Source organism: Callospermophilus lateralis, chromosome 19 (genome assembly GCF_048772815.1).
Source record: "Callospermophilus lateralis isolate mCalLat2 chromosome 19, mCalLat2.hap1, whole genome shotgun sequence".
Taxonomy (NCBI): Eukaryota; Metazoa; Chordata; class Mammalia; order Rodentia; family Sciuridae; genus Callospermophilus; species Callospermophilus lateralis.
Genome location: NC_135323.1, coordinates 14,809,894 through 14,823,923, shown reverse-complemented (window position 1 = coordinate 14,823,923; position 14,030 = coordinate 14,809,894). Strand labels below are relative to the sequence as shown.

The window sequence follows — 14,030 nt, the reverse complement described above, 5'->3', positions numbered from 1 at the left end:
GAGAGAGGGAGGAGCATGAGAGGAATAGATGAACTCTAGATAGGGTAGAGGGGTGGGAGGGAAAAGGAGGGGGCATGGGGCTAGAAACAATGGTGGAATGTGATGGACATTAATATCCAAAGTACATGTATGAAGACATGAATTGTTGTGAATATACTTTGTATACAACCAGAGATATAAAAAATTGTGCTCTATATGTGTAATGAGAATTGAAATACATTCTGCTATCACATATAAATAAAAAATTTAAAAAAGAAATAGAAAGTTTATAAAATAAAAAAAGAATAAAATGGGGGTTGAGTTTTGGGAAAAACACAATTGCCTTACAAACACTAAATACAAAACAAAAAGAAATTATAAACAAATTTATGTCAAGGGCTGGGGTTGTGGCTCAGTGGCAGAGTGCTTACCTAGCATGCATGAGGCACTGGGTTCAGTTCTCAGCACCATGTATCAATAAATAAAATAAAGGCCTATTGACAACTAAAAATATTTAAAAATATTTATGTTAATAAATTCTTCAACTATTCTTCATTGTTTCAGAATGGAGTAGAAGATCCTCAGCCTAGCCCTTATGAGGCCTTCCCTGACACTTGGCTCCTGTCATTTTCTGCATGCATCTTATACTACTTGACAATACCTGAACTTGGTTCCAGACTCAGTAACTTCTTTGTAGCTCTTTGAATATTGTCTACCTCTTTGTCTACACATAAACTGACCCCTGTGCCTTGAATTCACTTTCCTCAAGTATTACCCAAAGCCCATAGCTTGTTGTTGGTGCCTCCTAGATACAATTTCAACATCTTATACTTCCTTCCTTTTATCAGAACTCATATTTCCCTGGCTGGTATTTGATCTCTAGCTTGATTCCCATCCTAAGGCTGGGGTCTTTACACATCTGTGGAGGTCTCCTTTCATATCTCCTTCAAGTCCTATAATCTATTGCTTCTCCTGCTGGACCCCTTTAAGGAGTTTGAATGCTATACAATTTCTAATGTGATACCAGGCACATATGGGTACCTGAGGAACATCTTTGGAATGTACGACAACCTCAGAGTGGGGCATCAGACTTTGCTTCCTATGAGCAATGTTACTACTGATAACCAGTTATTTGCTTGCTGACTTGTCCTGACTCCCATGTCCCTAGGTTCTGCTTACCCATCTTGTAGTTTAATAACTCAGCTGAACAGAATATTATCATAGGCTTTAGATGCCAGATGCTAGTTCCACTGGTGTCACCAGTGCTGGGCCTCTAGAGGCACATACTGGATAATCTCTGTTTTTCATGCTTCACCTAATTCCACTATTTATTTATTTTTCACACACATTTTCTTGAGTACCTTCAGAGTCAGGCCTGTGCTGGGCAATATGAAGAAAGCCACACTGAAGTGGCAAGAACTGAGACTGAGGTCTTATGGAATAGTTACGCAGTTTCATGTATTTTGATAACAAAGAAGCCCCCCCCACTGCTGCCACCTGGCCACCCTGCCTCAAACTTTTCTTTCCTCTGAAGATTTTTGTTCTCAAAATGTGAAGCAGTAGCAGAAGAATCACCTGGGGATGTGTTACACATGGAAATTTTCAGGACATACTGTAGAGGTACTATATCAGAGCACAGAGATTATCAATTTATAGGTTTAATAAGCTCTACAGGTGATTCTAATAAATGCTGAAGTGTGACAACAACTGCTTTAGAGTCTTGACATTAAATATGTGTTCTACAAGAATCTAGGACTTTTTAAAATAAATATCCAGAGCCAATTAGGAAGAAGGGAAAGCACTGGCAGGAAATGAGTCTCTGTCATAGGAGGTATTCAAGGGAGAGCTTTATGTTATAAGCAATCCATTAAAAACAATGTTCTGATTGATGGAGGTCACAATGTTTAGAAACCACAAGTTCAAATTATTAAGATCTCTGATTCACATATAGCCCATTCAACATGGGTTGACTTATTTTCCTACATCCAATAATAGAGCTAAGCATGTGTAGAGATACCCTTTTTGTCTCTAAGGTCCACACTCAAGTACTCACCTTATTAATTTTCTTGAAGATGCCAAATAAAACAGAGCGATACACTAAGGCTCTCACATTCCATGAGACAGTGTCCAGAAGGAAAATCAAGAGGATGTAAAGAAATCCTGAGACAGCCATTGCAATTACATACTTTCCAATTCCATTTTCCTCCATGCTATATACAGAAATTCCAATTTCTGGTGACAAGAACAACAACAAAAAATATATAGGATCACTTAATAAAAGTTAACAGAATGAGAGGCCACTAAGAAGGTTGAGAAGATTCTAACCTTCACTCCCCCCCTCATGGATGCATCCTAGCAATTATCAATGGAAAACAACACCTTGGTAAAACACTCAAAATGTAAGAATAAGACTGAGTGTTCTCCCTGGGCCTGAATAAAAATCCACATTGATAGGGCAAGAGAAAGGGTCTTCCTTGGACCACATCCCTTCCTGCTTTTCTAGCCAGGTAGCACACCATCACACAGAGAGAAATCCTGATGGCCCACAGTTTCTACAGAGGGAAAAGAGTACATGGGAAGCAGGGTAAATCCATTTTGCTTCTCAACTCATTGAGATTCTAGTAGAAAAACTGAATGGTCTAAACCATACTGGGCCAGGTAGAAACAAAGCAAGTAGGCAGAGCTTACAGAGCTCAGCAAGCCATTTTAGTGATAGTACAGTGTGCCTGCCAAAAGTGGTACTTCACTAAAAAACAACATAGCCCACTGGCATAGCCAATCTTGGCTATGATTCCTAGACAGCCATTTTTGAGATGTAGCATCGCCCTATAACCTAGGGTCTCCCATGGAGGGAAAAAGGCCCCCATGGCAAACTCCAAAAGCTAATAGGCCGCATTTGAAGGTTAAAATGTCTTCCCAGAAGAACACCTCTAGACTTTGCCCAAAGTGGGATAAAACCAAATCTGGGAAATTAAATAGTGCATCCCATGGCTTAAAGCGCCACACTTCAGATCCTACTCAGAAAGCACAAGACTACCACAGTACCAGAAAACACACACTAAGACCTAGCCACATCACTGGTAATTGCACTGTTCACTTAGAACCCCAGTCTTGTTACATACTACAACCAGTAGTCTTGCTAGATAGCAGAACAGAACCAGCTGCCAAACCTGAATTCAGAGCAAAGGCAGCAGCAAAGAGAACATAAAAACAAGCTCTACCAGCTAAGGGACATTAATGGCTGACTCAGCCAGAATCATATGCTACTATAAATAATGAAGGACTATCATTTTCAAAGAATACCTGCAAAAGCCAGAAAAGGTGCTGGCCTCTACCAATGTGTAAACCTTAAAGTAAGGACATAGGATTTAGGGAATTATAACACCTCTGAAACAGAGTCTCCAAACAAAGCTCTAACAAACAATGGACCCTAGAGAAAGGGAGGTTTATGAAATGTCAGTAAAATAATTCAGAATAATCACCTCTAGAAAGTTCAGTGAGTGGGTGGGGGTTGTAGCTCAATGGTAAAGCCCTTGTCTAGCACATATGAGGCACTGGGTTTCATGCTCAGCACCAGATATAAATAAGTAAAATAAAGGTATTATGTCCATCTACAACTAAAATATTTTTTTAAAAGTTAGTAAACTCCAAGAATATACAGATAAAATATTAAACTGAAAACAATAATGAACAAAATTAGAAGTTTGACAAAGTGATAGAAACAATTAAAAAAACAGAAATCTTAAAGATGAAGACTACAATGTCTGCATTTTAAAATGCAACAGAAAACTTTGCAGCTTAATTAAGCTGAAAAATAATTAGTGAGCTTGACAACAACATTTGAAATTACCAAACTAGAGGAGAAAAAAAACAATAAAGATATATTGGATGAAAATTTCCCAAACTGATTAAGGAAACCAACAACCAGGTATTAGAAGCATAGCGATCTCCTGCTAAATAAAAACCAAAGATGTATTCATCACATATGTCCGTCAGCTTTGTATCAGTGTAATCAAAACACCTGACAAGGAAAATTCAGAAGAAATGGATTAATTTCTGGATACATACAAGCTACCAAAGTTGAACTGTGAAGAATTAGAAAAACCTGAACAGATAAATAATGAACAGTGATATTGAATCTTTTCTATCAAAGTAAAAGCCAAAATCTAATTGATTCACAGAACAATTTCATTGAACAATAAAGAAAAACTTATACAAATCCCTCTCAAACTTTTTTAAAAACAAAGAGGAAGGGATTTTTCTCAAGTCATTCCATAATGCTAGCATTATCTTGATAGCAAAACCAAATGAGGACAAAACAATAGCAACTAAAAATGATGCAAAAATCCTCAATAAAATACTAGCAAAAGCCAGGCAAGGTGGTGTACACCAGTAATTCCAGCAGCTCTGGAGGCTAACACAGGAGGATTGCAAGTTCAAAGCCAGCCTCAGCAACTTAGCAAGGCCCTAAGCAACTCAGTGAGACCCTGTCTCATAATAAAAATTATATTCATATTTATACTGGGTTCAATCAGTGGTAAAAAAATAAAAAACCATAGTAAGCCAAATTCAATAGCACATTAAAAAGGTCATTCATTATGACCAAGTGGGATCGATTCATCATGGGAAATATGGATGGTTTAACATGCATATACCACTAATTGTGATATATGCCCATTCATGATAGAAACAATTTAAATATATAAGCGAAATGCCCCAAAAATAGAAGCCATATATGACAAACCCACAGTTAACATCATTCTGAATTGGGAAAAATTGACATATTTTCTTCTGACAATGATTCCCAATTTCACCAGTTTTATTCCACAAAGTACAGGAAGAATTAGTCAAAGCAATTAGGCAAGAGAAAGAAGTAAGGGGATGCAAATTATAAAGGAGGAAATCAAACTATCATTGTTTGCAGACATCAACTTTTATATAGAAAATTGTGAAGAATTCACTAAAAACTGGAATTAACAAATTCAATTAAGTTGCAGGATACAAAATCAACAAACAAAAATCAGTAACATTTTATATGCTAATGGATACTAGAAAAAGAAATCAAGAGAACAATGCTATGAAAAATAAAATAACTAGAAATAAATTCAACAGAAGAGGTGAAAGAGACTTATATGATAAAAACTCATGAAAGAAACGGAAGAGAATACATGAAAAGATATCCCATATTCATGGATTGGAAGAATTTATCTTGTTGAATTGTCCATATTACTGAAAGTGATCTACAGATTCAATACTTCCCCATCACAATACTAATGCCATATTTCACTTAATTAGAAAAAAAAATCTTGCAGTTGGTATGCAGCCACAACAGACCCTGAATAGCCAAAGCAATACTGTGCAAAAGAACAAAGCTGACAGCATCAGGGCTATCAGATTCCAAAATGTATTACACAGGTATAATCAACAAAACAAAACAAAAAGAAAACTACACATGGTATTGGCATAAAAAGACACATAGACCAACAGTGTATAATAAGAACTCAGAAATAACCCTATACAATTTCAGCTTATTTTTTACAAACTCAAGAACACACAATGAAGATAGAACAATTTCTTCCACAAATGATGGTGGGAAAATTGGATATTCACATGCAGAAGAATGAAACTAGACCCTTATTTCTTATAATATACAAAAAATTAACTAAAAAATGAATGAAAGACTTAAGTGTAAGACCTGAAAACTATGAAACTTGTAGGAAAAAAAATAAAGGGAATTTTTCAGGACATTGAACTGGGCAAAAGCAAAAGTTGACAAATGGGATAATATAAAATTAAAATGCTTCTAGAGAGAACAATCAGAAGAATGTGGAAAAAAAATTAAATTATACATCTAATAAGAGTATCCAGAATATATAAGGAACTTGAAAACCTCAATAGCAGAAATAAGTGAATACCAATAAAGAATGAGCAGCAAACCTAAACAGGCACTTCTCAAAGGAAGACATTGATTGGACAATAGTATATGAAAAATGCCCAGCATCAAAAATCATCAGGGAAATGCAAATCAAAACCATAATAATATCACCTCCTCTAGTAAGGATGACTACTATCCAAAAGAGATAGTATGTTATATAATTTCCAATTCTTTTGAGATTTTTCTAGATGTCTTCTATTAACTAAGTTAATAACAGGTATCTGAAAATTTTTCAAATAATTTTATACACACAGAGTCATTTCAGAGCTTTTAAATTCATTGAAGACAGCTAGTTAATGCTGTATATTAGTGAGTATTCTATGTACACATGAAAAAAATGTATTCTGCTGCTTTTGAGTACTGTTGATGAAAATGTCAATTTGGTCTAATTGGTTACTAGAATTAATCAAATCTCCTATATCTCTTCTTACTTTCAAACTCCTGTTCTATCAGGTCTTTTCATAGAAGAGTATTGAAATATCCAAATTATCATCGTGGATTTGTCTACTTTTCAGTACTCTCAATTTTGACTTTGAATTTCTCAATTCCTTCTTACAACTTTATGAACTCTACAGCTTTTTTTGTGTGTGACACATCTAGTGTGTTTTATGCTCTCATTTATTTCTTGGATTATGCATGGAAACAACACACATGATTATAACCTTATCCTGTCTTATCCTTTTACTACACTATACATGGGAGCTCTCTCTTCTCAATTTTTCTCCAGGACCCATCCACTTAAGCTTATTGGAATATCTGCATTTGGAGTATAACTGTTTTAATTCTGTGCTTCCCCATATGTAGAATCTGTCTTACATTTTCTCTTCCCCACATTCTCTTTTCCCTAGTGATATGAAAATACTGCAGAAATATGTAATATCTGACACAGGGTCCCTACTGGGGATTTCTGAAGTTGACATGAATGTCTATTCCTTTATTTTCACTGAATTAATTAATTTTGCGCCTTTCCCTCAAAACCAGTGTGGAGAGTGTTTTACTCAAGCTTTTTCACGGCTGTGATTAAAAAAAAATCTGACCATAGAGGTGGATAAGTTTATTTGAGGGCTCAGTTTCAGAGGTCTTAGTCTGAAACTTAGTCTCATATTATGATCAGAAAGCAGACAGAGAGATAGACTCTTGCCAGATACAAGCATATACTCCAAAGCCACACCCCAATTCCTCCCTCCTCCAGCCACACCCTACAACTTCAGTTACCAGTTAATCCCTATCAGGGGATTAATTCACTGATTCAGTTAAGGCTCTTAGAATCCAATCATTTCTTCTATGAACTTTCTTGCATTGTCTCACACGTGAGCTTTTGGGGGACACCCCACATCCAAACCATAACAGAGGGGAAGAGGGATGACAGAAAATGCAAATACAACACAGATTACAATGAGATCCTCACCATGGAGGTCCTTTCTCATAGAGAAGATGCATTATGTACATATTTTACATTTAAATATTTTTAAATCTTAGCTCGATCTTGTACAAATTTTTGTGTAATAGTGCAAGTTATTTATATTTGTGCAAGGTTTTTATTTCCCTCAAAATGATGATTATATCACATAATTTGATATGTTAATGAAAAATTCACAATAATGTAAGAAGAGTTATTTACACTGGATAAGTTGTTACTAATAACTCTGATGAGACTTGGGAAGTAACAGATACTCACTTTCTTTACTACATCCTGGGATGTTAGCCATTTCTGGTAAGGAGGCACACAATTTCTTTGTCTCTTCAAGATCATAAAATTTTAGGATGCTCATCCCAAAGTTATACATAGGTATCAGTGTCAACATATTAAGTACGACATTTTTCCTGGCAGCTTTATAGCCTTTAATTAAAAAGAAGATAACATTAGCATGTTCCATCTAAAATGAACTGTTGGGCTAGGGATATAGCTCAATTGGTAGAGTGCTTGCCTTGTATGTACAAGGTCCTGGGTTTGATCCCCAGCACCTAAATAAATAAATAAATAAATAAATAAATGAACTCTCCCAGGAAAATAATATCTCCTTAAGTTGGTCAAATTAAACTGAGAAATTATAAAGCCATAATACTGTTATCACAAAAACTCTGCTTGCTGGGAATTATACTACCTTTGATATCTTAAAAACATAGTTTGCATTGATAATTGCAATTCTGGAAAATCCTTTTGGGAAAAAGTTAATGTCCATTATAATCTGTTTTCCTGTCATCTGATGTGAACAGGAAATTAATATTGATAATTTCTCTTATTTCTATCCTATGTGTTCAATAAAGAAGCAAGTTATGATGAGAAATTTATCCTAGAACTCAATGGTAGGGAAAATATAAGGAATATTTTATCAGTTGAAAGGAGATATATTGTCAAAGAAACAAAGTTAATAGAGGTTTCTCTATTAAAGATATATAATAGTTGATGGATATACATGAGGAAACATGAAACATAGTTAAGTACTAAGGTTCTGAATTGTCACTGAAGACTGAATTCAGATCATTGGAAATAAAGATAAATCAATAACTCTGAGCAAAAAGACTATTCATAAGACTTTCTGACATAAGAAATGTGGCCACTGAGTGAGGATGACAGATGATAAAGAATGAGAAGTTTCTACCTACCATGTAAATTCTCTAAGTGGTAAAGTCATTCACGTCTGGTGCAAAGAGGGTAATAATTGGTGTAGATACATATAATTTGACAGATAGAAATAATATGGAATACTGATTGCCCACTTAAATAGATGCCCCAAATAACAACAGGATAATGTTTATTTAGTCTCTCTCTGGAAGGCATTTAAACATCCTCTTACCTCCAAGGAGCAGAGGAAAATCTTCCAGATAAAGAGGAGTAATATGATTCCTTAGTTGACAAAGTGCTGAAAGCTACTATCATATGGTTGGGAGTGAGGCAGGGATACAATGTGTTGTAAAAACATGGATAATATTTATTAAATATTTATCCTCCATTACAGCAGGTTTCTTCTTTTGGCTAAATACTGACCAATAAGTAGAATACCTTGCACTCATGTATTCAGGGATCAGATAGAGGACTGAGCATATCACATATGGAGAATGTGGAATGCCATTTTGTGGTTTGTTTTCTTCTTTCACTTTCAAGTTGCTGTGGTCTCAAAATGTGTCTTCTGATTTCTCAACCTAAGATCACAAGTTTCATTATAGTTTTAGCCACACTATACCTTCAAACTGTGGTCTGTGCTCAGGATTAAAGCCATTGACAAGGGAAACTCGCATTTTGCTTTTTCATTCCAAGTGTGACACTTTCCAGTTTCTGTCTACTTTTCTTTTTCTTTCTTTCTTTTCTTTTTTTTTTTTTTACAGATGGACACAATACCTCTATTTTATTTGCTTATTTTGTATGTGGTACCCCAGGGATTGAACCCAGTGCTTCATGCATTCTAGGCAAGTGCTCTACCACTGAGCCACAACTCCAGCCCCTCTGCCTACTTTTCTTCATTTGAAGTATCTTTAGATTTTTTAAAAAAATGTCTACAACTTATAACTGTTATAGTGGGTCCTCTGCCTTTACAAATGATGGCGTTTTCTAGCCTTGGGTTACACAAATATTGCACATGATTGTTAGAATTACTGTAGAGAGCAGTGACAGAGAATGGGGGAACAGTGACTGAGGGGGTCTCTGATGACCTTGTGGTTGTGGCACACCTGGCGTCTGGGAAAGTTTCCTTGCAAGGGCACAGGGTGCCTAGCTGCAATGGTAATGTCCTGCCTGAGGAGGCTCTATGTAACAGGCTTATCAGCTTCAACCTTGATCTCGGGCACACAGCTCACAGAGATAGAGGAATTCTCATGCTAGACAACCCCATGTTTCAACAGTTCTGCTACTCCTGAGCCTGCTCACTTAACAGTAACTAAACAATGGGCCTCCTTGAGCACTACACAAAGCTCCTAACATTGTACATTGCAATTGTGGAAAAGCTGCATAGATGTTTCTAGTTCTGTAACTTTCCTGAATACAAAGAATAATGCTTGCATAGTCTTTAACCTGACAATGAGACATACATAAATAAAGATTGCTTGCATAACTCTTTAGATCTGATTTCTCCATCAGAGAGCAGCACTCCACCTGATCCCAGCTTTATCTTCATATCTGCATATGTATTTTTTTCAGTTTGATTTTTATTTATTTTTAATGTATTTTTTATTTATATATGACAGCAGAATACATTACAATTCTTATTACATATAAAGAGCACAATTTTTCATATCTCTGGTTGTATACATAGTATATTCATTCAATGGGGTAATTAATGATGGTGGAATGTGATGATCATTACTATCCAAAGTACATGCATGAAGACACAAATTGGTGTGACTATATTATGTGAGTATTTGTTTTTAATCGCCCACCGCCCTTTGACATACTTCGAGTTTAGTGGCGCTGCTCATGGCAAATTACTGTTAGGTTATCTTAAATATTCTTTTACAAATAATGTCTATTTTATATCTCAATTATATACAATAACTTTGCAAAACTCATTAATTTTCACAGGTTATCTGCATTTAATTTAGATTTTACATATATACAACAGCACCATCTACAAATAATAAGCTTTACTTGTTCTTTCTAATATTACACCTTATATTTTCTGGCTTGTCATAGTGACTACAACTTCTGGGACCATGTTGAACATAGAAATGATAGCGTCTCTGGCATATCTACAAACTCAAATGGATATCTTTAACAACAATAGTACATATAAGAAAAAAGAATCTTCTAGTGAATATAAAAAGATGTCTTTATAACTTCATGTGCAAGAACAAAATAATGGAGAACGCGTCGGAGGAGATAAACCAGCGGCGACAGGTGTGTAATCCCCTAGCCATCCCTCTCCACACAGCGGGGAAACCTTAAGGGCCCCTCCCAGCTCTCCTGTGAGCGGGATAGCCAGACTGAGGGAATCAGGAGTGGCGCGGGGCTCGCAGCGCAGAACTCCTGGCTATCGCTCCCACCAGTGCTGACAACTGAGGTCTCTTGCACCAGCTACCGGGGGCGTGGCTACCAGAGGGCAAGCAAATTCGATGGGGGTTCTCAGCCCCAAGCTCTACAAACTTAGGGTCTGAGGGAATGGCAAACAGGGAGAGTGTGTCCAGGTGTTCATGAAAACAGGGCTCCCAGAAGCAGCAGATCTGGCCTGTAGCGAGTATTGTGGGGAGCATCACCGGTGAGCGGGGCCTGGCTTGAGGAAAAGTGGGGAAGTGACTAGACACAAGAGAAGGCCCGAGGCACTCAGGATTGGAGACACACCCAGTCTGGGAGGAGGAGCTGCTGCACAGTGATTGGTTCCTGCCTATTGAGAGAAGCTTGGCCCAGTGGGCACAGCTCCACCTACTGGAAGAGAAGTTAATCAAACTCTAAGACTGCATTTATCTATTTTTTTTCATTTTCATTTTTTGTTGTTGTTTTTAAATTTTTTAAAATTTTTAAATTTTTTTAATTTTATTATTATTTTTAATTTTAATTTTCATTTATTATTTTTTTATTTTCTATTTTTTTCTTTTCTTTTCTTTTCAATTTTCTTATTCCCTCTTCCTTGAATTCTACTGCTTACTCTCATTCTCTTTAGTGACTACTTCCCTTCCCTTCTAATATTTTTCCTCCCAAGCATCAAACAAATTTATAAGAGTAAACAGTAACTCAGCAGTCAAACAGAACAAGAAGTAACATGAGCAGCATGAAAAAGCAAGGAAGAAAAGGAGAACAAACAATGCAGGACAGCCTAAATATTCAGGAGGACCTAGAGTCATCAGAAAAATGGTCATATAAAGAACTCAAGGAATACCTTAGACAGATGGATGGAACCTTAAAGAGGATACGAGACACCAAATGTATCTTTGAAAGAACACATTGAAAATGAATTACATAAACAGATAAAAGAAGAAGTTTAGCATCTTTATCAGGAGATAGAGATAATAAAAAAATCAAACAATAATTCTAGAAATGAAGGAAATTATAAACCAAATTAAAAACTCAAATGAGATTATCACTAACAGAGTGGAGCAAGTAGAAGCCAGATAATGAAGACAAAATATATCATCTTGAAAAGAGTCTAGCCAACTCAGAAAGGCTGGTAAAAAATCACGAGAAAAACATTCAAGAGATATGGGATAACATTAAAAAACCAAACATAAGAGTCATTGGGATAGAGGAAGGTATAGAGATTGAAACCAAGGGAATGAGTAACCTGCTGAATGAAATAATTCCAGAAAACTTTCCAGAAATAAAAAAGGAAACGGATATACAAATTGTAGATGCATACAGGACACCGAGCACACAAAATCACAGTAGACCAATGCCAAGACACATTGTTAAGAAGATATCCAATATACAGAACAAAGAGAAAATATTAAAAGCTACAAGAGAAAGGAGGCAGATTACATTCAGGGGTAAACCAATAAGGTTAACAACGGATTTTTTATCACAGACACTGAAAGCGAGAAGATCCTGGAACAACGTATTTCAAACACTGAAAGACAATGGATGCCAACCAAGAATTCTGTATCCAGCAAAATTAAGCTTCAGGTATGACAACGAAATAAAAATCTTTCATGATAAACAAAAGCTAAAAGAATTTGCAGCCAGAAAACCAGCATTGCAAAGCATCTTGAGCAAAACACTACATGAGGAAGAAATGAAAAACAATAACCAAAACCATCAGTGGGGAGTGCCTCGGTAAAGACAGAGGGCGGGGGGAAAGCTAATCATGGAGAAACAAAATAAATTAAAAAAAAGATAAATAATCAAACATGGCTGGAAGTACAAACCATATATCAACAGTAACTCTAAAAGTTAATGGCTTAAACTCTCCAATAAAGCGACATAGGCTGGTAATGTGGATTAAAAAAACAAGTACAACAATATGCTGCCTCCAGGAGACACATCTGATTGGAAAAGACATACACAGGCTGAAGGTGAAAGGTTGGGAAAAAATATACCACGCACACAGTCCTCGTAAGCAAGCAGGGGTGGCCATCCTCATATCAAATAAAATCGACTTCAAGACTAAGTTATTCAAAAGGGATAAGGAAGGACATTATAATATATAATTCAGTAGGAAATTTATCTGGTCTTTTTTGTGAGGTTTTTGATTACTCATTTTGTATCTTTACTTGCTAGAGGTCAATTGAGATTTTCTATTTCTTATTGAATTGGTTTAAACCATCTATGTGTTCCTATTAATTTGCTCATTTCATCTCAGTTATCTAACTTTTGATGTACAATTGTTCATAATCATTTACTCATTTTTTATTTCTGGTCAATTGGTATTAATGTATTCACTTTCATCTCTTTTTGGTTTCATTAATTTTGTCTGTTTCTCAGTTTATTTCTCTTATCTCTACATTAGTATTAATTATTCCCCTCCTTCTGTTAGCTTTGGATTGTTTTTCTCTTCTTTTACTAGCTCTTCAAGGTGTGAAACTACCAACCCAAAATAGAACATTAGATTTTATATTTTTGAAGTGATTATTTTACTGGAAATATTCATTTATTTATATGGCTTCAAGTTACTGCCTGGTGTCATTTTATTTCATCCAGAAGGACTCCCACTAATATTTTATGTAGGGAAAGTTGAGTGCTCAGGAACCTCTTCAACTTTTGTTTTATTTTCTCCAACATCTTAAATTATTTATTTGTTACTGTATATATTTAGGAATACTGTGTTTTGATATACATATACATAGTGAAATAATTACTATAGTCAAGCAAATTAACATATCGAACACCTCCATATTTAACTTTTTTTTGGTAAAATGACTTAAAATTGACTCACTTAACTGGTTTTCAATAGACAATATTCTATGTAGTACTACAAGATATATATAGTTTTATTAATCCTATATAACTGCAACTATGTACCTTTTTCCTACTTCTCTTCATTTCTTCCCCCTCTCCACCCTGTTAACCACCATTCTATTCCCGATTTTTATGGATTTTACTTTTTAAAAGATTTCATATATAAGTGAGACTGCAAAGTAGTTTTCCTCCCTATAATTATTATTTATCTTTCCATCAGTTACTTTTTTTTTACTTTTTTCAGAAAACTAGAAATTTGAATATATTTATATTTTAACTCTGAAAATCAGATTCTTC

General features: G+C 35.5%; 1 protein-coding gene across 1 annotated transcript in view; it reads right to left on the bottom strand.

The window, feature by feature from the left end:
• The window catches only part of LOC143385432 (phospholipid-transporting ATPase ABCA3-like), a 129,058-nt gene that overhangs the window by 17,053 nt on the left and 97,975 nt on the right, over nucleotides 1-14,030 (bottom strand). The window contains exons 22-23 of the mRNA XM_076840922.2: nucleotides 7,593-7,754; nucleotides 2,033-2,211 (exon numbers count right to left, since the gene is read on the bottom strand). Coding sequence (XP_076697037.1) covers nucleotides 2,033-2,211; nucleotides 7,593-7,754 — 341 coding nt within the window. The remainder of the gene's footprint in view (nucleotides 1-2,032; nucleotides 2,212-7,592; nucleotides 7,755-14,030) is intronic.